This window comes from Amphibalanus amphitrite, unplaced genomic scaffold, assembly GCF_019059575.1.
Source record: "Amphibalanus amphitrite isolate SeventyFive unplaced genomic scaffold, NRLGWU_Aamphi_draft 000282F_arrow, whole genome shotgun sequence".
Lineage (NCBI taxonomy): Eukaryota > Metazoa > Arthropoda > Thecostraca > Balanomorpha > Balanidae > Amphibalanus > Amphibalanus amphitrite.
This window is the reverse complement of record NW_024881777.1, coordinates 173,224-198,816: the sequence shown is the minus strand read 5'-3', so window position 1 is coordinate 198,816 and position 25,593 is coordinate 173,224. Positions and strand designations below refer to the sequence as shown.

General features: G+C 48.8%; 1 protein-coding gene across 1 annotated transcript in view; it reads left to right on the top strand.

The window, feature by feature from the left end:
• LOC122387331 (gamma-aminobutyric acid receptor subunit beta-like) overlaps positions 1 to 25,593 on the top strand; it is a 130,710-nt gene that overhangs the window by 73,840 nt on the left and 31,277 nt on the right. The window contains exons 3-5 of the mRNA XM_043377441.1: positions 10,430 to 10,497; positions 13,833 to 13,978; positions 24,329 to 24,486. Of these exons, the coding sequence (XP_043233376.1) occupies positions 10,430 to 10,497; positions 13,833 to 13,978; positions 24,329 to 24,486 (372 nt within the window). The remainder of the gene's footprint in view (positions 1 to 10,429; positions 10,498 to 13,832; positions 13,979 to 24,328; positions 24,487 to 25,593) is intronic.

The following is a 25,593-nucleotide window of genomic DNA, read 5'->3' as shown; positions in this document are numbered from 1 at the left end:
TGATGTCTTAACCCGGCAGGCGGTGGGCCTCCCGGCCACCTCCTGCGCGGTGGGGGGGGGCATTTTTTGCCCCCCCCCCCGTATCTCCGAAACTACTGGACGGATCCGGAAAATTCAAACGGCGTTCGATAGCCCTTTCAAATTTGTCGAGGGAAACAAAATTTCATTGACCTCGGGGTCACCAATGACGTCACAGGTCAGGTCAAAGATAAAATGTCTCACCGTTCACGGGGCTTCTAGGGAAAGCGCTATAACACCGAGTAGAACGCATTTTGTCGAAAATCAGCGATATGGCGTCAGTTATCTAGTACATATGTTGCTATTAGAGGTCACTGGTCATACAAGGTCAGGTCACAGGTCAGGTCACCAAAGGTCACCCAAGAGTCACCACATGAGCCCAACTTTACTAAGGTTATGCGATGCATGTTTTATGGCCACTTTTTCATTTCCAACTCAATGGCGTTGGTTATAAGGCCATCAGGTACGGTTTAGGTCACTTTCTGGTGGAGGTCAGGTCAAGGTCAGGTGTAAAAAAGGTTAAATTTCAAAGTTCATATTTTTGCATAAAATGGGTATTGATTGGATGCAGCATGTCACGGGGAGTCTAATGGTGGTCTTTGTTTTGCGCTACGAGGTCTAGAATTGCTAAAAATTGAGTTTGAAAATTTGACGTAATCAATTTTGAAGTTTTTTTTTCGCTATAACCTGGCCAAAAAAGAGGTATCGATCTCAAATTTGGCATGTAGATAGAAGGCGATAGGGACTATCACATATATTCCGTTTTTTTTTCGAAATTCAAAAAACTTTTTGGATTTTTCGGCTATTATATTCAAAAAAACTATTTTTTTTATTTTTGGGGGTCAAAATCCAAAAACTCCGAAAACGAAACAGGAGTTTTGTAGCCCTCTATATTCCACACCTTCTAAATCGGAAACATTTTTCTGTATCTCTAAAGCTGTAGGCCTGACAGCTCTTCCCGCGAAACCTTTTTTTTGGGTCGAGAATGGCAGAAATGACGTCACTCTGACGTCATTAGCGGCCAACCTATCATAGCCTTTGGAAATTTTTTGGTCACCATGTGCGCTAGCTACTCCCGGGAGAGTACTGAAAGTTTGGTGACGATCGGCGCAGCGGTTCTCGAGATATGTCGAAAAAACTAAGGGGGGGGGAAATGCCCCCCACCGCCTGGAAGGTTAAAGCATTTAGACCAGGTCGGGTCAGACTTCGCAGCTAAAATGTTTTCGTCCTTTTCTGCTCAATGCATTCCCTGCGACTTTTTACAAGACCTTCTTCTCGTCGCTATTTCTCGCTTTCAACTGATGGGCTCCAGATCATGACTGCGCTCACGCAAAATAAGATGAATGGAGAAACAGTTTTGCACAGGGACGGCGCCACAGGGGGGGGGGGGGGCAGGGGGCAGCCGCCCCCCCCCCCCAACTCTGAACACTGGGGCCGTCTTTCAGCCAGCAGGTCAGGTATGGACGGAATAGTCTCTGACTGTGCAGAAAGAAGACTTCTGGGCAGAGCTGTAGAAATGAATTCAGGAGTGGGGAATCAAGCCAAAGGGGGCCTTTTCAAGGTGCCGCTGCCAAGATGGAACTTACGGGCTTTGGCCCATGTTTTTGGAAAAGGGCCCAATTTAGCAAAAAAAAAAGTTGAAAGAAAATCATTTATCATATATCTTGGGTGATTGTGGCCCTGTCCTATCTTCCCAGCAGTAGAAAGGGCCCGGGCCAAAGAGGGCCCATGCCACGTCTGAGAGGGCCCATTCAATATATGAAAGGGCCCATGCAAGGTCTTGGAGATACAGCCCACCGCTAAAGTAATGTAGGGTTTTACCAATCTCAACGGTTGGCTTTGACTGGCGATTGTTTAATGCGGAGTGATCGAAAAGAAGATGTCAATAGCTAAAGTTGCAGTTGCAAGGGTGACGATACATATAAGCTACATTCAAAGTTTCATTGTACATAGTCTGGCTAATCGTTCCTAAGCTTCAGAAGCAGAACATACCCATGACTGAAACCCCACATTACTTCTGCTGTGGACTGTACCATATTATGCCTGAGAAGCAGAGGGCCCATACCAGTCATGACAGGGCCCGCAGCGGTGCTGAGATGGCCCTTGGAAGGAGTGCGAGAGCCTGTAAAATGCCTGAGAGGGCCATACCAGCAGTGACAGGGCCCATATCAGTACTGAGAGGGCCCACAGCACTCAGCAGGGCCCATAACAGTACTGTGGGGGCCACCACAAGTTATGTGAGGACCTGTACCCTGACATATTACTGAGGGTTATGTCAGTCAATGGCAATCATGGAAGGGCCCCCAGCAATACTGAGAGGACTGTTGCAATGACTAGGAGGGCCCGTGCCATACCTGCGAGGGCCCATACCACTCATGCAAGGGCCTGCAGCAGTACTGAGAGGGCCCTTGCAAGAACTGGGAGGGCCCGTATCATGTCTGAGAGGGTCTATACCAGTCATTAGAGGGCCAACAACAGTGCTGAGAGGGCCATTAAAAGGTCTGGTAAGGTCCTTAGAATGTCTGAGAGGGTCCATACCAGGCCTCAGAAGCCACCATGTAGTATAAAAAGGCCCATCTCAAGCCTCTGAGGGTCCCTACCAGTCAAGAAACGGCCTTTACCGGGCTCCAGTGGCCATGCCAAACTGAGGATCTAACGAACTTCAGAAGGCTCATACCAGGCCTCAGGGGCCTAAACCAGGCTTCAGAAGGACCATATCAGGTCTCAAGGGGCCAAGCCAGGTCTCTGAGTCTGATGCCTCTACTAGGCCTTAGAAGGTTCATAAATCATAATAGACTAAATGGGGACCTGACAGGTTTCCGAAGGCCCAGACCAGCCCGCAGAGGACACCTACAAGGCCTCAGGAGGCCAATTTCAGGCCGCATAGACCCTAACAGACCCTAACAGAAGTCCCGTATCAGGCCACAAAGTGCCTACACCAAGCTTCAGACTGTCCATACTAGGCCTAATGGGGCGTAACAGGTCTCCGAATGCCCATTCGAGACCTCAGAGGGCCCATATCCAGTCTCGGGGGAACATAGGAACTAGGCCTCATAGGGTCCCTATGTTATCGAAATCGCCCGCGAGTACGCCGCACTAAACCCTGGCCGCCGGTCAACCTTCGGCGTCAACCGTACCATGCTTGAGAAGACCCATGACCCATACCACTCATGCGAGGGCCTTTAGGTCAACCTAAGGGCATTACCCGCGGTGCGCTCCTGTGCCATGTGTGTACCGGTGTTTTTGAGCCGGTCATGTCGAGCCGAGCTCCTGTTTGAGCCACTGTCGGTCCGAGTCACTTCCCAGCCGAGAGACGGGGCATGATAAAATCGAGTATTGAAAACAAGCTTTTGTTCAGAATTTTGGCTTCTCAGGCTGATTCAGGTTGTTTACGTGGAATTCGTTGGTCAGGATAGTAAACAGCTTCCAACAAAAAAGGCTACCTATTCATGTCACAACAAGAACAATGTCTTGCCTGTTGTCAAACGGGCCCCTCGGTCTTTCGCGAATAACTCGCGTAAAGAGCGGCTGATCGCGACGAAACTTTCAGTACCCTCACGTTAATCAATTTTACACCTATTCTAAAAACTTCATGAACCTGACCCTAATGAACTTTGACCTATGACCTACTTTTCGAGACCATGTTTGGCCGGAATCGCGATTCAGCTTATGTCGGCTCGCATTAGCCGCGCGTTTGCAGTCTTTTCGTGGTTTCAAGCGTCCAAACATGGGATATGATGTTGCTCCCATGCATTAGGGTGGGTTTCAAGGTCACCGGAAGGTCAGGTCAGGTCACTGATCTTTGATGACCTCGGTTCACCTTTTTCGAGTTTTACATGTCTCTAGGCTAGTTTTTGGAGCTGAATTCGAATTTAGCAACCATTTGAACATTTACGAAGTAATTTTGGTTCCTTCGTAACATGTTACGAAGCTGTCAGAGGCAGTTGCCACCTACTACGAATACCCGGCAAAACCCTTACTGGTTGACCTGACCTAACCTAACCCGACCTGGCCTAAATGCATATGACATCATATACGATCATAACTAACATGATATTCGTGATAATCACCCAGAAAAACCCCATAGCAGCCACCCTTCACGACGTTCTAACATATCCTGATTTTCCTGACTTTTGGGTGATTGACCTGACCTGGAAGGTTAGCCGATGACCAAGGACCGTAAAATTGGGTATCATCGGCTTCCTCTCGTCACGGGCAGCATGCTCGTTTTTTTTTTTCGGCGAAGGTCTAGCTTGATCAGGGGCGAAACGACAAGGGGGGATGAACGGACTCCCGCCCCCTATACGTTCGTGGCTGGAAAAAAAAACACCAATACGGGCGAGGGGCGAGAGTGTACCCGCGCCCCACTGGGGTCTGCGTATAACACGCCCTACTGGGGGGGGGGGGCTATTCATAGCCCCCCTCCTAACTCCGAAACTACTGGGCCGAAAATTCAAACGGCGTCTGATAGCCCCGGAAAAACTGTCGAGCGAAACCTAATTTCATTGACCTCGAGGTCACCGATGACGTCACAGGTCAGGTCAAAGTAAAAAGTATTAGCATTTTGGCTTCTTCACGTTTTGGGCTCTGGTCGCCGTCTTACAAGTCAGATCAGGCTCATTTTTGGTTCACACACTCGTGAACAGATTCTCTAGATACTCTGAGGGTACCAAACTTGTACTTTGATTTTCAGGTCAAGGTCAGGTCATCACAGGTCACGAAAATATTATATCATCCGTCGGGCACGTGACACGTGTTTTATGGTCCATTTTGGCCAAACATTTCGAATTTGATGTCGTCTGTGTCATTCGAGGTCATTTTGAGTCAAATTTAGCTTAGGTCAGGTCACTTTCAGGTCAAAAAAGGTCAAATTTTGAAGTTAAAATTTTTCCACAAAACAGGTGTCTATTGGATGAAGTTTGAGCTCAGAAACACGATCGTGCTATTTATATTGGCGTACGATGTCAAATTCGTGCTGAAAAGTTGATTCGAAAAATTAATAATTGCTAATTGTTTGCAATAATGCGTATAACTTGGCCATTTTTGAAGATATTTAGCTAAAACCTGCTAGAGTTAGTCATGATAATGCGTTCTATCACATATATTCCGTTTTTTCGAACAGTCAAAAGAAATTTGAAAAAATGTAAAAATGTAAATTTTGAATTTTATTATATAAAACTTTCGAAATTTTCAAAATTTCGAAAATCCGAGATGGCAGTTTGATAGCGCAGTCTATTCTGAGTCCTCTCATGCAAAGAAATTGGATCTAGCTTAAAAACTGAGCTCTTGGGAGCGATTGCCGTGGTTCAATGTTTTGCGTCGAAATCGGCCGAACATGACGTCACTCTGACGTCATATCCGGCCGACCTATGGTAGGTACGAAGTTCAAATTGTGACACAAGATGTCAAATTGATGGAGCCGAAGGTACTGAAAGTTTGGCGTCGATACGTCAAGCGGTTTGGAAGTTATTGCAGAAAAACGGGAGGGGAGGCTATAAATAGCCCCCCCCCCCTAGTGGGGCGCGTGTTAATACAAAAGTTACTGTGCATAAGGCAACGGTTGTGGGAATGGTAGGTCAAGGTACAAATAAAGGCTTGCATAATATTGACGGTATTGACGATATTTCGGAAAGTTTGGGCCCCCATCTTGTTTGGGCCCTTTTTCTGTAAAGCTGCCCCCGCAAGGCGAAATCCGTGGTGCCGTCCCTGGTTTTGCAGATACAGAAAAGCGTGTAAGACATAAAAGGTGTAGGATTACCAGGACTACTTAAGTGCCATCAATAAATTTAAAATAACGAATTTTGACCCCATTTTTTAACAAATATAATAGCCCAAAAATTCAAAACGTTTTTCGCTTTTCGAAAAAAAAAACGAAACTGTGATAGCCCCTACCAACTTCTATTCACATACCAAATCTCAGATTGATATCTACCTCTTTTTTGGCCCAGTTATAGCGACAAAAAAAAAACTGTCCAAAATTGATGACCTCAAATTTTCAAACTCAATTTTTAGCAATTCCAGACCACGTAGCGCAAAACAAAGGCCACCATTAGACTCGTCGTGACGAGCTACATCGAATCAATATGCATTTAATGCAAAAATACCAGCTTAGAAATTTGCCTTTTCTTGACCTGTCATTGACCTTACCTCCACCACGAAGTGACCTAAACCATTCCTGGTGGTCTTACAACAACACCATTGAATTGGAAATGAAAAAGTGGCCATAAAACATGCATCGCACAGCCCTAGTAAAATTGAGTTCATGTGCTGACCCTTGGTGACCTGACCTGTGACCTGACCTGATATTATCAGTGACCTCTAATAGCAACATATTAACCCCCGCCCTGCTGGGGGTCCTGGATTTCCACGCCCTGCTGGGGGGGGGGGGGTGTTTGAACACCCCCCCTTCTAACTCGGCTCCTGGGCCACGTAGCGATACGCGGAAGGCGGCGTTCGAAAGAGCGTCAAAAATAATGAGGAAATCACTTCGGTCAATTTTTTGGTCAGGTCAAAGGTCAGGTCACCAGAGGTCATTGAAGGCAAAATTTCGCCGATTTCCAGGTCGAATGTCGAAAATTTCCAAGAAGCCAACGCATAACTCGGGAACCAATAGAGCTACAGCGCCGCGGAAAAGCGCATTCGATAGCCCTATTAACGCCCTTTCTGAGTAATTTTCTCAGATTTCACCTAACGTCAACGGTTTTGCCTGCAGGGGGCAAAAACTGCAAAAATAGCCGATTTTTTCGGAAACAGTTTTTCTGCAATAACTTTTGACCCAAGCCTTGTACGAGCTTACTTTTACCGTCATCGTGTTCCTCTCGTCAAGACTCATCGAATGAACTATAACTTGACCTTGAAAGGTCAACTTGAAAATTTGACCTCAGGTCAAGGTCACGACCTGACCGGAAAGGGTCATGTTGCATATCAGTCGATCCGTATCGTCGAGCTGAACACATCTAAGGCGTTTTCATCGCTCTAGCATGCCTCTATCAAAAGTTATTTGCGAAAAACTGTTAGATACCATTCGTGACCTAAGATGACCTCAGGGCATAAACAGGGGTCACGGACACCATTTTCATGTTCAGTGTGTCTAAACCACTTGTAATTCAGTGTTTGGGAGTGTTTATAATGTCTTTCGTTCAAAAGAGGCGCATTTCAATTTTCTCCCATTGACTTATAATGGGAGGTCGCAAAATTGACCTGACCTTAGGTCATCGATATCAAAATTCTGAGATATACATTTTGTACATGCTATTGCTCTTAGCAATCGCTGAAAGTTTCAAAGCGATCGGTCACTCGGTGTAGCTATGACAGACATTGAAACTTTTTATGTGGTGAGGTCACTTCAAGTGACCTGGTGACCTGACCTTGAATGACCTTGGTCTGAAATTTTCACAACATGTGTAGAATTGATGTATGATAAGGTGTACCAAAAACGGCGGCATTCGCGAAAAATCACAAGGGGGGTGTTCAAACACCCCCCCCCCCCCCCCCAGCAGGGCGCGGGTTAACTAGGCAACTGACGCTCTATCGCTGATTTTCGATAAAAACTCGATGTTATAGCGCATTCCCTAGAAGACCCGTGAGCGGCAAAACATTTTATCTTTGACCTGACCTGTGACGTCATCGGTGACTCCAAGGCCAATAAAATTGAATCTCCTTCGACAAATTTGACAGGGCTTTCAAACGTCGTTTGAATTTTGCGTATCCGTCCAGTAAGTTCGGAGATACGTGTGGGGGGGGGGGGCAAAAAATGGCCCTTCACCAGGTCGCGTTATAAACAGACGCACTGGCGGATCCAGGGGGGGGCCACGGGGGCCATGGCCCCCCCCCAAAGGCCTAAAGTGGCCTGTTTGGCCCCCCCCCCCCCAAAACGCCAGAAAAATTGCTAAGAAAATATACCTTGATGGAGGTTTTTAGCCACTTGGTGAAGTAAAGCTTTCCACAGCATAATATGGAAGCAATATAGTAGCAGTGAGGGTCAGTCAAAAGTTGCGCGAGCGGAGTCGACCTTAAAAAAAAGACTGTTGTTGGCACGTGTTTATGGCGCGGCAGCTGGTAGTTGGCGGTGTTTCGCGTGGTGTGGCATCACTGGCGGATCTGGGGGGAGGGGGGGGGGGCACGGGAGCCTGAGGTGCCCCTGACAGGCCCGTGGTGCCCTTGCTAGGCCTGTGGTGCCCCTGGACCCTGGCAGGCCTGTGGTACAGTCCACAGCAGAAGTAATGGGGGGTTTCAGTCATGGGTATGTTCTGCTTCTGAAGCTTAGGAACGATTAGCCAGACTACAATGAAACTTTGAATGTAGCTTATATGTATCGTCACCCTTGCAGCTGCAACTTTAGCTATTGACATCTTCTTTTCAATCACTTCGCATTAAACAATCGCCAGTCAAAGCCAACCGTTGAGTTTGGTAAAACCCTACATTACTTTAGCGGTGGGCTGTACCTCTGGCGGGCCTAGGGTGCCCCTGCTAGGCTGCTGATGCCCCTGGGACCTGACAGGACTGTGGTGCCCCTGACAAGCCTAAAGTGCCCCCAACAGGCCCGTGATGCCCCCGACAGGCCCAAGGTGCCCCCGCGTGATGCCGTGACGTGATGCCTGCGAGGCCGGTGGTGCCCCCTGCGAGGCCGGTGGGGCCCCTGACAGGCCCATGGTGCCCCTGCTAGACCGGTGGTGCCCCTGGCAGGCCTGTGGTGCCCCTGCTAGGCCGCTGGTGCCCCTGGGCCCTGACAGGACTGTGGTGCCCCTGACAGGCCCAAGGTGCCCCTGCAAGGCCGGTGGTGCCCCTGTAAGGCCTGTGGTACCCCTGCTAGGCCTCTGGTGTCCCTGACAGGCCCATGGTGCCCCTGCGAGGCCGGCGGCGCCCCTGGCAGGTCTCTGGTGTCCCTGACAGACCTGGGGTGCCCCTGACAAGCCTGTGGGGCCCCTCACAGGCCCGTGGTGCCCTTGTTAGGCCTGTGGTGCCCCTGGCGGGCTGGTGGTGCCCCTACTAGGCCGGTGGTGCCCCTGACAGGCCTGTGGTGCCCCCGGGCACCAAGGGGGTCATGACCCATGTGGCCCCCCTTGGATCTGCCACTGATGCATAATATATTGATTTGTAAAGGCGTTATGGCTTATGCAATATGCAATTGCAGGCACTTGGTATCCCTCACTTATCCCTCATTGGGGCTCTGGCGGGCTCCTGAGGGCCCACGTCTATCTCCGGGAGCCCATATAGACAGGCTCCTTTGGGTCCTTTCAGTACATACACTATAGCATAAGAGGTCTCCATGCGAGTCCTATACATACATCTGAGGGCGTACCCTGATGTCTGAGGTACCCAACTGCAGCTCCAATGGTCTCTTCTTACACTGGCGGATCCAGGGAGGGGGCATTTAGGGCCATGCCCCCTTCCCAGAGGCCTAAAGTGGCCCGTTTTCCCCCTCCCCCAAACCATAATGAAACATAGTTCAATCAGGGCGTGGCCCAGGAGCCGAGTTAGACCACCTCCCGGCCCGCAAAGGGACCCAAGCACTGACTCGAAGCGGGTTAAAGAGACCCTCCCACCTTCAAAAAGGTTAATGAATTGGCATGAAAGTGATGTCGCTAGGTTCAGAAAGGGCGAAAACGAATATCTACCAAATTTTATCGAAAAATATTCACCGGTTTTCAAGAGATTAGACTTTTATTTTTGTTTACTTTTTGGGATATCCGCTGCTGTTCCTAGCGACTTTATTTGAAAGTGCGGCATTTGTTGCGCGCAAAGCAGCCTATACCACCGCGTGCTACCAAACGTTTTAGTAAAATATTAAAAAATCATTAGATCTCCGCTGACGTCACACATTCAGAGGGGTATCCAAAAGCATTAGCCCCTCTGAATCAAAATGCTGCAATTTTGAAATTCAATATTTCCGATTTAAGGCATTTCTCGATGTTGTGAGTGCGTGCCGAAACCGGTAATTGTGAGCCAGGGACCCCATTTTGGCTATCTCAGCTCAAATCTAATGTTTAGGTGGGAGGGTCCCTTTAACTGGTCGATAAAAACAATGGTAAGTGTTTACAAAGTAATATAAAGGCATGGGTCGGGTGGGCTACCATTTATATATTCTTCTTTTTAGTTAAAAAAAATTCATAGTGTCAGGGCTGTGACGAAAAATAAGTGGCCTAAATCCGATGAGAAAACAGGATTTGGGGGTACCCTAGGTTTGGCTCCTGCATGAGTTGGCCCCCCCCCCAAAACGCAAGCCTGGATCCGCCAGTGAACAGACGCCGCCAGGGCGCGGGCCAACGGGCACGGCTTATATCGGCCCTGTGTGTCATATGCCATTTTTTATTGACTAAGGACACGCAATGCTCTGACTAGCATTGTTCTGCTCTTATCATGCCCTATCTCAATCTATTTGTGAATATGACTCATCCCCCCTTCTTTTCAGGGGATCCTCTTTACGTTGGAATGGATCTGACAATCGCTAGCTTTGACTCAATCTCAGAAGTGAACATGGTAAGTGATACGAAATATGAATGCTTCTTTTCAAGACGCAGTCCAGGTGTGAGGGATTGTTTTACAATCACAATTGTTGGATCCCTGTTGCATTTCGCCTCCCTCCTAAGATCTCGGAAAGTTACCGGCCGATTTTCAAAATTAAAACGGCTTTCGATAGCCCCATCGGGGAACCAATTTTATTGACCTCCGTCTAACTGATGACGTCATAGGTTAGGTCAAAGGTCGCATTTTCACAGTTTACAGGCATTCCAAGAAATGTGTTGCTGAATCGAATCAAAACATGTTAACCCTTGCCCCGTTGGGGAGGGGGCATTTTGCCCCCGTGTTTTTTTCTGAATAGTAAGAGAACGGCAGCGCGCAGCCCCACCAAAATTTCCAGTACATTCTCGGGCATTCTCGGGCGTTCTTTCAGTACATTCTTAGGTCAGGAGTTATTGAGGTCAAACTGAGGTCATGTTCGAGCGAAAATGTGCAAAAAAAACATGAAATCTTGAAACGCTCACAAAAGCTACAGTTAAGCTACAGTTAAAAGCTTAAGTTAACAAGCAATTTCAAATTTCTTTATGTGGCCGTGTAGAGCAAATAACGGCGCTACAAAATTGCTGTCTCTGTTTTCAAAATTTTGGGATTTTGCCACCCCCAAATGATTTTTTTAACACGCGCAGTGGAAGGGGGCGGATTCCGCCCTTAATGTGAAATTTTGGCTACCTGTCTGATTCGCCTTGCACCGCAATTGCCCAATTTTTTTTGTTTAAGTGGGTCAGAGGTCAGGTCAAGGTCAGGTCAAGGGTACAAAATGCAAGTTTCTACAGTACCGGCCTTGCACCGCAATTGCCGAAGAATGGACTGAGACTGATTGCCCAAAATGTGTTCTTAGGCTACCAAGACAATATTCAATGCATACAATATCATTCAAAGGTCAAGGTCAAGGTCAGGTCAGGTCAGGTCAGGTCAGGTCAGGTCAGGTCAGGTCAGGTCAGATCAGGTCACCAAAAACAAAATATAGAAAAGGGCATTTGCGACACATGTTTTATGGGTCATTTTATTCATAGAATTCAAAAGGCACACTCAATTAGTGATATGGACAACCTCTGGATAAATTTCAGGTCGAGGTCAGGTCAAGATCAGGTCAAGTGAGGTCAGATTTTGAAGTTGGTTGTTAAGGCCTAAAAAGGTGTCTATCTGATGCAGTTTTTCACGGCGTGTCGAATGGTGGTTCAAAAATTTGTGTGTCGTGACGTCATAAAATTTTGAACAACTCCCACATTTTTAACTGATTCTTCTCAAAATTAGTATGTAGGTGCATATAGACCACTTCTCTGACATATATTCCGTTTTTTTTCGATTCACGCAAAATTTTGGATTTTATAATTATTTTCCCAAAAAAGTCGGTTTTTTGAAGAAAAAAATGGGCCAAAATCCAAAATTGTCAAAAAACCGAGATAAACATTTGATAGACAAAGTAGAATCACGTATAACCTTTTTTGTTACGTCTTGATTCCTTTAAAAATGAAGATGTTAGCGGCGTTTGAAATTTTGCTATTTTTGAGGCGAAAATGGCGAACATGACGTCACTAAAACGTCATTTTCTCAAAAACAAAGCTGACGGATTTCGCTCAAATTTTCAGGGAACGTGTCAAATTGATGTATGATAAGGTACTGAAAGTTTGACGTCGCTGGCGTAACGCGTTTAGAAGTTATTGGCGAAAAACGGGAGGGCGCAGATTCTGCCCCCCCCCCCCCAGCGGGGCACGGGTTGACTGACCCCAAAGGCTGCCTGACCCACAGTAATCGCATTTGTCATGTAAAATGGACCATATAACATGCATCACATGATATTTTCATATTGTGATCCTCAGTGACCTGACCTATGTGACCTGACCTGGTATAAGTGACCTCAAATAGCCTGCGCCCCACTGGAGGGGGGCTATTCATAGCCCCCCTCTCGTTTTTCTGCAATAGCTTCCAAACCGCTTGACGTATCGACGCTAAACTTTGTTTTGCTATTTGAGGTCACTGATACCAGGTCAGGTCACAGAGGTCAGGTCACTGAGGGTATGAAACTGTCGTGTGATATATGTTTAATGATCCATTTTACATGACAAATGCGATTTTGTTAGTCGGGCAGCCCTTGGAGCCAGTTTAGGTTACGTTCTGGTGAAGGTCAGGTGAAAGTCAGGTCAACTTAGGTCAAAGTTCAAAGTTGGTATTTTTGCATCGATGCAGCTCGTCACGGGGAACATAATGATGGTCTTCGCTTTTGCGATAGAATTGCTAAGAATTGAGTTTGAAAATTTGACGTCATCAATTTTGAACAGCCCTTTTCGTTAAAAACTGGCCAGAAAAAAAGAAGCATGGCATCGATGTCAATTTTGCTATGTGGATAGAAGACGGTAGAGACTAACATATAAATTCTGTTTTATTTTGTTTTGCGAAACTCGAAATTTTTTGGAATTGTTGGGTAATATATCCAACAAATACTTTTTTTTGGGGGGGGGGGCTAAAATCCCGAAATTTCAAAAATACGAGATTGCAGTTTTATAGCCCTAATAATTTTGCAATTTTATATTCAGAACACATTTGCCAGGCCGCGTTATGAAAAATGCCCTGCCAGGGCGAGGGTGTACTTAGATTCGTTCAAACACCTTAGATGCGTTCAGCTTTACGATACAAGTCGACTGATACGCAATATAAGCCTGTAACCTTGACGTGAGGTCAAATTCTAGTTTTATATGTCAGGTCAGTTTACAGATCATTTGACGCGTATAGACGAAATAAATGCGACGCCAGTAAAAGCAAAGTAATAAAAGCTAAATGTAAAAAAATGTTGGAGGAAAATGTTTTCCAAAGACGTCATATTGTCAAAGTTTTTGCCCTCTGGAGGATAAGCTGTTGACCCTAGGTCAAATGATAAAAAACTCAACAAGTCCCTTGTCAGAAAGAGCTGTCAAAACATTTTTTTCTTATGCGGCACTGTAGCCATTTGTTCTGGAGTTATGCGCCGATTTGTGAAAAAATGTAATCACGTCAAAACTGGAAGGGAGAATTTGTGATTATTTTACTTTTGGTGACCTCCAGTGCCCTCAGCGATGACCAGCGATGATATAGCAATGACCTTTTTGATTCTAAAAGATCTCATAGCGAGCACTCTATTGCTTTTTTCCGCGTCTTTTAAGCCTTCTTACCTGCCGAGATTAACCGGTGTGGCATATACCCCCCCCCCCCCACATGGCGAAGTTGGATGCAACCCCCACTTGGGCACGATTTAATCTCGCGAGGGCCGTACTCCCGGTGCTTGTACACTGAATGGTATTGTATAACTGTGTCCGCAGGACTACACCATCACCATGTACCTGAACCAGTACTGGAAGGACGAGCGGCTCGCCTTCAGTAGCGGCCATGACATCCTGACGCTGTCCGGCGACTTTGCCGAGAAGATCTGGGTGCCCGACACGTACTTCGACAATGACAAGAACAGGTGGGTGACGCCAGCCAGCGCCGCTCCAATGATGGTGTACCAGGTGGGTGACGCCAGCCAGCGCCGCTCCAATGATGGTGTACCAGGTGGGTGACGCCAGCCAGCGCCGCTCCAATGATGGTGTACCAGGTGGGTGACGCCAGCCAGCGCCGCACCAATGATGGTGTACCAGGTGGGTGACGCCAGCCAGGGCCGCTCCAATGATGGTGTACCAGGTGGGTGACGCCAGCCAGCGCCGCTCCAATGATGGTAACAGGTGGGTGACGCCAGCCAGCGCCGCTCCAATGATGGTAACAGGTGGGTGACGCCAGCCAGCGTCGCTACAATGATGGTACCAGGTGGGTGAGATCCGCACGTGCAGAGGTACGAAGGTCGAAGGGTGCCCCACCTCCCTATGTGACTTATGCACGGTACCTAATAACCGGTCCCTAAAGATGCGCCATATTCCAGAATAATCGACCTAACCTTTCTTGTGACTTGTGAGGTGGAAACATTGCCCCGCACGTGCGCACACGCAAAGTGAATCCTAACTGACTTCTGCACGGCGCTCTAGTAACCGGTCCCTAACGGGGTTCCAAATTTGATCGCAATGTGCAGCGCGAATTTTCTATGAGTTTCATATGAAGACGGCTCATGACTAGAATACATGGCATACTCGGTAGGTCATCTATACCTAGCAGGCTACTTCTTTTCTTTTTGTTTGCTATTAGCTGTAAACTTTAACCCTCGCCCTGGCAGGGGGGCGGGGTCGATGCGATCCCCTTCCTGAGTTTTGTTTTGCGATGTGCGCCGAACTATTAGTCAGATCGTGTTGAAATTTTCAATAGCCTCTGGGGCATCCTTTGTGCAAGCGTTGGAAAAAAAATCGAGTCATGTCAGGCCACCGAGATACGACGTCATAACAGGTACAACTTCCGACTGTTTTTGACAAAATCACACTTACATATATTTGTTTATTTTTTATTTATTTCACATCGTGAGGCCATTCCACCGCATGCAGTGGCTATTCCATGCTTCGCGTCAGTTGTGTAATGGAAGAATGACTGATCTCAAACATGCACTCATCCGTACCAACATACAATACGACTGTACAATCGTACAGTCGCACCGCACCCTGGAGACACTGGATTTCCGTCGGCGTGCTCTGGCTGCCGGAGATGGTCCCATCCTGGAGACACGGGATTTGGCAGTCGGTGTGCTCTGGCTGGCGGAGATGGTCCCATCCTGGAGACACGGGATTTGGCAGTCGGTGTGCTCTACTCGGGACTCTACTCGTACTCTACTCGTACTCTGGGCATAGTGTATGATGTTTGTATTTCTTTCTCTTTAATTTACTTTATTTTCATTTTTAGTTAGTGTAGTTTGAACAATCACTAACATCTAACTACGGCAATACCAACCTAAACTGATAAATCCTAACTGGACAAATCCGGGCAACGCATTTCCTTGTCCCATGGATCGCTTAGTTCCATTTCCTGGCCATGACAAGAAGGAAGAGAAGAAGATGTGAAGACAACTTCTGGACGCTCTGAGCCCAAGAGGCTAGGGTGTGCCCTAGCCTCTGGACGCGGGCAGGGGTGTGCCCAGGCGGCTGTCAGATCAGGAGTCTGGCAGGGTAGCGGCACAGATCAGGCAGGGTAGCGGCACAGTGGAGGCGCCGGCCAAGTCCAGCACGTAAAGCTAGCCCGGCTGACGGCACGCGCCGCGGCGGCAGGGGCGCATCCAGGCAGCGGGGCAGGCGGGGAGGCGCCAACTGGCGCCGTCACGGTGACGCTGGGTCGGATCAACTCATCATAGGACAACTCAACATTCAGTCCTACAAACCCAAGCTACACGACCTTCGGAATGACATTCATGATACCTACGGCTTTGACGTTCTGGCGCTCTGTGAGACCTGGCTGGCGCCGCCCGTGCCTGACCGGCTAGTCGGTGTGAGCGGCTATAGGCTGTTTAGACGGGACAGGCCGGCCACCTCCAGCCTGCCCAGAGGGAGGGGCGGTGTGGCCGTGCTGGTCCGTGACAGCCTGAGCTGCGAGCTGCTCCCGACACCTGTGACGGGCGTGGCCGGCTCCAGCCTGGAGATTGTTTGGGTGATGGTGCGGACCAGCAAGCACCAGTCGGTGCTGGTCGCGTCGGCATATCGAGTGCCGCACAACACCGCGCGTCAGCTCGCGACCGACCTGGACGACCTGGAGTGCCAGCTTCAGCATATGGTCGCCAACTTCCCACGAGCAACACTTATCCTCGGAGGCGACCTCAACTGCTGTCTACTTAAGGCGAAGACTAGCGACACCAACCCCCTGATTAGACTCTGTACCACCTATGGACTCCACATCACCAACCAGTGTCGAGCTACTTATCGTCCGGCCGGGTCTCTGCTAGATGTCGTCATTACTAACCGTCCGGAGTTGATCAGACGTGTCGGTGTCACCAGGTCCGCACTACGGAGGTCCGCATGACTTCACTCGTGTTATGGTCGCTCGTGAGAGTCGTGCGGCGCCACGCCGGGAATCCAGTGTGTACCGACGCCCTATCAGCAGGATAGATACAAACTCGTTTAATCAGCAGCTTGCTGATACCGATTGGTCTCCTGTGTATTTCTCGGACTCGACTGAGCGTAAGTGGAGCGTTTTCCGTGACACGTTCGTTGAACGATTGGATGCTGTCGCACCGCTCAAACGCGTCCGTGATAGGCAGGTGACTGCGCCGCCCGTGTCAGCCGAGACCCAGCAGCTGCTGCAGTCCCGCCGCGCGGCCTTAGCTCGGGGCGATCGAGCCGACTACAAACGGGTGAACCGGCTGTACCGCGCCGCCGTGCGGAACGAGACCCGCGCGCGGTATGCTGGTGCTATCAGCCGCGGTGACCGGGGCGGGCTGTGGCGAGTGCTGCGGCCGGTCGTGGGCAGGAAGCAGCAGTCCTGCGAGATACCGAGAATCACGCCGAATGCATTGAATGATTATTATGTTGCGATCGGTCCTTCCACTGCAGCCAGTGTCCCCGCCGCTACTGTACGTGTGCCCACGCGACTCCCGAGAGTTTTGACGTGTGCGTTTGAGGTGCAACCTACCGATTTGGACACTCTTTATGCCACATTGCTGTCGATGAAACCATCTATGTCGACTGGCAAGGACGGTGTCAGTGTGCGCATGTTACAGAAGTTCTTTCCCGGGATTGGCCATGCGGTTTTGGATGTTGTGAACTCCAGCCTTTCTAACGGAGTAGTACCGCAGGACTGGAAACACGCTCTGGTTACCCCAATTCCGAAAGGAACGAGGGCTACCGAGCCGTCCGACACGCGTCCCATCTCCATCCTGCCTGCGATTATGAAATTAGTTGAACGTGTCGTGCAAAAACAGTTGGTCTCTTATCTCGAAGAAAATTTCCTTCTCTCGGACGCCCAACACGGTTATAGAAAACAACGTTCAACGGAAACCGCGCTTCACGTCTTTACTGATCATGCTCTTCAGGCAATGGACAATGGTAACATTTGTATCTTGGTACTACTAGACCTCTCAAAATGTTTTGATGTTGTTCCTCATGTTACACTTCTCGACAAATTGTCTGTGTACGGTATCGAAACCACATGGTTCCGTGCCTATTTGGCTCACCACTCGCAGCAGGTCCAAGTGAGGTGCGCGGACGGTTCGACACTGCTGTCGGACAGCAAGGCTAACGCGATTGGCGTATACCAAGGCGGCGCCCTGAGTTGTCTCATGTACGGTTCTCCAGGGTATTAGTCGTTGGTCGCTCGGCGAGCGGGAGGGCAACCAGTTCCGCCCCTGTATCGCGTGACCCCTTGCTCCGCCCAGTTACGCACGAGCGTACTCCACGCCGCGTAGTAGCGTGGGGAGGGGAGGGTTAGAATGGTGGCATGTGTAGAGGCTAGAACCGGTTTCCACCGCCATGCCACCGCCCAGCGACATGGAGCGGGGTCGGTGACCAGGGCGCAGGGAAAGGTCAGAGGTCAGCTATAACGTAGAACTTTGTGTCTCTCTCCCCTCCGCGTGTAACGACCGCACGACAGCGGCCGGCCGCCGATCAGGCTAGACATGTCAAGGTCACCCGCAGTCAACGGGCTCAGAGGGTTGGTCGAGTGCGCGTCCGTGGCTGACGACAGTCTCGACCATGTGCTATGGTGCCGATAGACTAGCGTGGGTAATAAGTTTTTGTTCAGGCTGCTGGGGTGTGTCATCTTGATATGATGCTTTGTAACATGTATGATACGCAACCTCGCTGGCAGTGGCCGAGAGGAGGGGGGGGGGGGGAGGCGGGTGCCGCCTACACATGTTTATTTTTGTTGATAGCTGCGAGAGCTGAAATTTGGCAAGCCTGACCTTTGGTTCAAGCTGAATTTTTATGACAGCAGCTGTATTTTCACCCTTGCCCATATTGGTGTTTTGCCAGCGTCTATCGTAAAGAGGGGGAGGAGGGTCCGTTGGACCCCTTTGCCGTTCAGCCCCTAATCGAGCTAGAGCTTCGCGGAAAAAGAGCGTGTTGCCCGTGACGAGAGGAGGCCGATGATACCCAATTTTAACCCTCGCCGGCACAGGGGGGTTGATGCAACCTCCCCCTAAGGTTTTTCGCGAATAACTCGCGTAAAAAGCGGCCGATCGCGACGAAACTTTCAGTACCCTCGCATTGATCAATTTTACGCCTACCCTGAGATTTTTTTTGACCCTGACCCAAATGACCGTTGACCTGTGACCTCTTCCGAGACCATGTTTGGCCGGAATCGCGATTCGGCGTATGTCGGCTCGCATTAGCCGCGCGTTTGCAAGCTTTTCGTGGTTTCAAACGTTCAAACATGTGATTTGATGTTGTTCCCATACATAAGGGTGGGTTTCAAGGTCAGCTGAAGGTCAGGTCAGGTCATTGACCTTTGGTGACCCCTCGGTTCACTTTTTCGAGTTTTACATGCTTCTAGGCTAGTTTTTGGAGCTGAAATCGAATTTAGCAACCATTTGAACATTTACGAAGTAATTTGGTGCCTTCGTAACATGTTACGAAGCTGTCAGAGGCGGTTGACACGTATTACGAATACCCGTCACAACCCCTACCGGTTGACCTGAACTGACCTGACCCGACCTGGTCTAAATGCTTAAAGACATCATCTCTGATCAAAACTAATACGATATTCGTGATCAGCACCCCGGAAAGCCACATAGCAGCCACACTTTACGACTTTCTAACAGGTCCCGATTTTCCCGGTTTTTGGGTCATTGACCTGACCTGGAAGGTAACCCGATGACCTAGGACCTTAAAATTGGGTATCATCGGCTTCCTCTCGTGACGGGCAACACGCTCGTCGGGACCTGTTAGAGCTTCGTATATAGGGTTTTGCGGGGTGCTGATCACGAAATTCAAGTTAGTTTTGATCACAGATGATGTTTTCGGGCATTTAGGCCAGGTCGGGTCAGGTCAGGTCAGGTCACATGTTAAGAGTGAACCAAAACTACTTCTTAAATGTTCAAACGGTTTCTAAATGCGAAATCAACTCCAAAATCTACCCTAGAAACATGTAGAACTCGAAAGAGTGAACAAAGGTCATCAAAGGTCAGTGACCTGACTGATCTTCACGTGACTTGATACCCACTAGAATCCATGCGATCAACATCCTTTCACATGTTTGATCGCTTAAAGCCACAAAAAGACAATAAAACGCGTTCTACTCGAAATACGCCAAAACGCGATTCCGGCCAAACATGGTCTCGGAAAACAGGTCACAAGTCAAAGGTCTTTTGAGTCAGGGTCATGCAAATTATAGGGTAGGCGTAATATTGAATAACTCGAGGGTACTGAAAGTTTCGCCGCAATCAGCCGCTTTTTGCGCGAGTTATTTGCGAAAAACTGAGGGTAGGAGGTCTGTTCGACACCCTCCTACAAGTGCGAAGGTTAAGGTCAGGCCGTTGACCAATGGCGTCAAAAGTGAGCCTCTGTAAGGCCCCAAAATGTCGCGACGTCGCAGCACCCTTCGTGCCAGGGGATTTTTCAACGGGGAATGAAGCTTATATGATCTAGTACTATCTCCCAGAGGCCTCACAACTTGTATGTAGCTATCTCGTATTTTTCTTAAGAGTCACCTGAAGTCACCTGAGGTCACGCAACCTCACGATTATTAATCAATTGGGAAATATGAAAACTGTTATTTTGGCGCCGGGAGCCATCTAAAGCTGTCTCAAGCGCATGAATTTGCGATTTTATACAATTTTTGCAAGCCCCAGCATTCACTTTTCCATTCTTAAAGTTAGGCGACTTCATTTATGACGTCACTAAGGTCACAGGAGATTTCACCAAAAAGTCCCGATCAAATTGAGCTAGCGAGTCGGGAAGCCACCAGTGGACTTTTAAGGACCTACCGCATCGAAGAAGCGATATGACCTCCTTGAGTCAGCCTCGTGGCCTGAGTGGCTCTGCCCTGACATGACCTGAGGTAAACACCTTAAATTGACCTCAACAAAAACAAAGCGTAAACTATTCGACGCGTTTGAGCATGCAAAACTCTTGGCTCTGTAACCACTTAAGGTGAAGTTGTTTACCAAAAACCGATCCCGCGACTTGGAGCACTTATACTGATTACTGACCTCAGAGTTTATCGGTGGACCCGACTCCGAGACATTCAACTCGGGTATCAGTTGCTGCGCCTGCATCTCACACGACGCACGCGCTCAGTTTTATCAGTTTTATCCGCAAGGCGCTAGCTCAATTAGGGGCAAAAAGACGGAGAGGGGTCGTAATCGCCCCCCCCCCCCCCCCTCGGCCGGGGTATATGCAGAAAACCCAAAATTCCGTTGAAGGTTAAGCACTGAAGTGATATATTATGATGCGAGAGGGTATAGGTAAAAACAAGCATGCACACGAGCGGATGTGAATTAAACTGTGTTTGAGGTATGCCTTTTTTATTATACATTCGATTTGCTTTAGTTATTGGTAAGAACAGATACAACCAAGAAGAGCGCCCCTGAAGAAAAGGTGGCGCACCGGACGGGTGCAATTTTAAGGTCCAAGGTCAGTCGGGGACCTCTAAGTTCGGATCAAGCGCTGCATGTTAGGGTTAAAACTTAATAAAAAAAAAATGGGAGCAAACAAGCATCCCGATTTTGGCAGCATCGTCATGCTTTGTCACAGCACTCATCCACTCCCTCGCCCGAAATATTAGCCCGCGCCCAGATGGGTTCTGCCGAGCAACGCGGTCTGATGGGGGGGGGGGGCATTTTGGCCCCCCCCTCAGATCTTGAGAACCACGCAACATAGCGACAAGCGGTAAACGTTATTGGATAGCCCCAACGGGGAACTACCTTGTGACCCAATTTCATTGACCTCGGTCAAACCGATGACGTCACAGGTCAGGTCAAAGGTCGAATTTTCACCGTTTACAGGCATTTCAAGAAATGCGTTGTAAAATCGAGTAAAATGCATTTCATTGAAAATCATCGATGGGGAGTTGTTCTTCAAACACATATTTTGCTATTTGAGGTCACTGATACCAGGTCAGGTCACAGAGGTCAGGTCACTGGGGGGTCACAATATGAAAGTGTCGTGTGATACATGTTTTATGGTCCATTTTACATGACAAATGCGATTATGTGGGTCAGACAGACTTTAGGGCCAGCTTAGGTCACGTTTTGGTCAAGGTCAGGTCAAGGTCAGGTCAAATTAGGTCAAATTTCAAAGTTGATTTTTTTGCATAAAATGGGTATCGATTCGATGCAGCTCGTCACGGGGAGTTCAATGGTGGTCTCCGTTTTGCGCTACGAGGTCTAGAATTGCTAAAAATTGAGTTCAAAAATTTGACCTCATCAATTTTTAACAGTTTTTTCGCTATAACTTGGCCAAAAAAAGAGGTATCGATCTAAAATTTGGTATGTATATCGAAGAGCGCAGGGACTATCACATATATTCCGGTTTTTTTTCGAAATTCGAATTTTTTTTTGGAATTTTGAGTTTTTCTAAAAAAATCATTTTTTTTGATTTTTGGGGGTCAAAATTCCAAAATTTTGAAAATCCGAGATAGCAGTTTTGTAGCGCCGTCTTTTCTCTACACAACCACATAAAGAACTTTAAAATTGCTTGTTAACTGTAGAATTGGTGAGCGTTTCAAGATGTCATGTTTTTTGCTCATTTTTACTCGAACATGACCTCAGTTTGACCTCAATAACTCCTGACCTGAGGTGACCTGTGACTTGAAATTTTGTATGAAGGTGTCAAATTGATGCCCGGTAAGGTACCCAAAATTTGGCGGCGCGCAGCGCCGCCGTTTTCTCGCTATTTAATAAAAACCACAGGGGGGGCCAAAATGCCCCCCCATCAGGGCGCGGGTTAGTTCCTTTTTGTATGAGTTCTGGCATAATCCCGCACATTATGCTGCATGTTGTTTGCCATGAAAAAAGCATGTTCAGCTACGTTCTACGCAGTACGCACTAACCTAACCACCATCCCATCATCCACCACTAGCCACCATCCCGTTCTGTGATCCGTTCCACCCCACACGAATCAGCCGAGATACTAGTCAGTCGGGCTAGCGCTATCCTCCCCTCCCTTCCTGACTGCACAGCGCTAAAACCCAGAGCCGAGACTTCCCGAGCGCGACCTCTGACCCCACGCGGTCCGAAGGGTCGGCCGATGCCTAAGGGCGCGCCGCGCGCCGGCCACCCGGATAGCCTCTGCCGAGTCTCCCTTCCATACACCGTTTACCACGCGCTCGATTCATTCATGATTCTGTGTTTCCGCGTCCCTCTCGCTAGGTGGCACCATGGATGTCATAGGCGATCCCAGGAAGATTGCGGCCAGAATACCCCAAACGGCAGAAAATGAGGTTTTTGGTGGATATCTCGGAAAGTATTTGGCATACAACGATGAAATTTCACAGTCTCGTGGTAAATGTGCATACACATAATCCGGGTTGATACTTCTGCATTTAAACATTATATAGGACCAGATATGTCCGAAAAAGCAAAACCAACAAGACTTTTACTGGAGAGCCGTACATGCTGTACTCAAACGATCTGTGTCTGTGTGTTCCCGATGACGTCACGGTAGTCCAGTATGCTGATGACACCCAGCTGATGGTTACTGGCAAGAAGAGCGACTTGAATCTGTTGACCGCGCGTATGGAGGATGCACTGGGTCGAATGTATCAGTGGTTCTGCCACAATGGAATGAGACTTAATGCTGCGAAAACACAGATGCTTGTGATCGGTACCCCAGCGATGCTTCGCAGTTTGCCGCCTGTCACGCTGACTTTCTGCTCTACCACCATTACAGAGTCAGAAACTGTTAAAAATCTAGGAGTGACGATCGACCGTCACCTTAGCTTTGTGTCCCATGTAGACGGTGTGGCGCGGAAATGTACCGGGATGCTGACAGCGCTACTGCACGCTCGTCACGTTATACCGCGGTCAGCACTGAAGCCGATAGTTGAAGCCCTGGTTGTATCTGTGCTACGGTACTGTCTGTCGGTGTACGGCCCGTGTGGTGAGGTGCAGTTAGGACGGCTGCAAAAAGTTATAAACTTTTGTGCACGCGTTGTGTCCGGTCGGCGACGACGTGATAGCGTGGCGGCTGTCATCAAGCAGCTGAAGTGGTTGACTGCCAAGGATTTGGTAACATACCACACAGTGAGTGCTGTCGAGCGTATCTTTGTGTCGGAGCAGCCGGAGTACCTCAAAGGTACGCTGGGGCAGCGGGCTAGCCAGCGGCACCGGCACAACACTAGGCAGGCCAGCTACCTCACCCTCCCCTTCATTCAAACGGAGTCGGGAAGACGTAGATTGTGCTACCGAGGTGTGACTCGTATGAACGAACTTGGAGTAGAACCAGGGACATTGTCGTACCGGGCGAACACCCGAAAGGTGCTGCTGTCTAAGCAACAGACATGAGCAATAGCATGTATGGGTGCGTGTGTGGGAATTATGCGTGCTGCACACTGTTCCTCGTTTTGTATCACACTATCATGACGTGGACATGTGAAAAGCCTCACTATTGAGAGGACCTTGTCTGAATATATCTGTAATCTGTAATCTGTAATCTGTAATCTAATCTGGGACCTAGTTGGACGCCTATGACATACCCAGATGTAGCCCAGCCCACATTCGCCCAGATGTCCCACATCCCGCCCATGTGGGCCCCATTTGGGATGGCCTGCTGGGTACCCTCCCCCACAATAACATTGGCACTTTCTCTCTTGGGTTACGTGTGAGGCTCGCTTGAAAAAGGTCGATTTAACATGGGAATCCTATGGGGTATTAGTTTTTGAGCGCCCATTTGGCCCAATGCTACCAAATGTTACTGGCTACCCCTGCCCCAGAGTGTCGTGTACCCCTGAGGTAATGTGAGGGAGGTGTCTGTTGCAGCTTTCTGCATGACGTCACTGAGAAGAACAAGATGGTGCGTTTGCACGGTGACGGCAGCATTACGTACGGCATGCGCTTCACCACGACGCTGGCGTGCATGATGGACCTGCGCTACTACCCGCTCGACAGCCAGAACTGCACCGTCGAGATCGAGAGCTGTGAGTGGCCGCGGCGCCCTTCGCCGCACTCAGCTGGAAACACGTACAAGTCACCGCTAAAGTAATGTATGTGAGGTTCTACTGTAATAGAGGCAAGTCTAGCACCATTCATTGATGGTGAGATGTATCATCAAAAGCGTGTATCGCACAGCCTTGTTTTTCAGCTAGACAACTTTCTGCGTCACAGTTCTATCTGCCACAGCATATTCACTATCAAAGAAAAACCCGAGTATCGTATATATTCACCAACCTCGGAGCCCCCCGGATTCCGGTCTCTGTGACCGCCACTGAAAAAGAGAGTTGTAGTCCTACGCAAGTGTTGCAGTTCTCTCTCCCTAGGAACTGCAACAGTTGGAGTAGGAGCTCTCTGTCTCTTTCTCTGTCTCTGTCTCTCTCTCTCTCTCTCTCTCTCTCTCTCTCTCTCTCTCTCTCTCTCTCTCTCTCTCTCTCTCTCTCTCTCTCTCTCTCTCTCTCTCTCTCTCTCTCTCTCTCTCTCTCTCTCTCTCTCTGTCTATCTCTGTCTCTCTCTCTGTCTCTCTCTCTGTTTCTGTCTCTCTCTCTGTCTCTGTCTCTCTCTGTCTCTGTCTCTGTCTCTGTCTCTGTCTCTGTCTCTGTCTCTGTCTCTCTCTCTGTCTCTCTCTCTCTCTCTGTCTCTCTCTGTCTCTGTCTCTCTCTGTCTCTGTCTCTGTCTCTGTCTCTGTCTCTGTCTCTGACTCTGTCTCTGTCTCTGTCTCTGTCTCTGTCTCTGTCTCTGTCTCTGTCTCTGTCTCTGTCTCTGTCTCTGTCCCTGTCTCTGGCTCTGTCTCTGTCTCTGGCTCTGGCTCTGGCTCTGGCTCTCTCTCTCTCTCTCTCTCTCTCTCTCTCTCTCTCTCTCTCTCTCTCTCTCTCTCTCTCTCTCTCTCTCTCTCTCTCTCAGAGATGGGGCGGGGCTGACCTACTGGCCGGCGCAGTGAGAGCCGCTTTGTTGGCGGTAGGCTGACAACCGAAGCTCATCTGTTTTGGTGACTCTCCTCCTATGGTTCGTCAGAAGGTCATTTCATGCACAAAAGAAACGAACTATACTGCGTTTTTGTAAAGACGTTATATTTTTTTATTCAACGGGCTGTC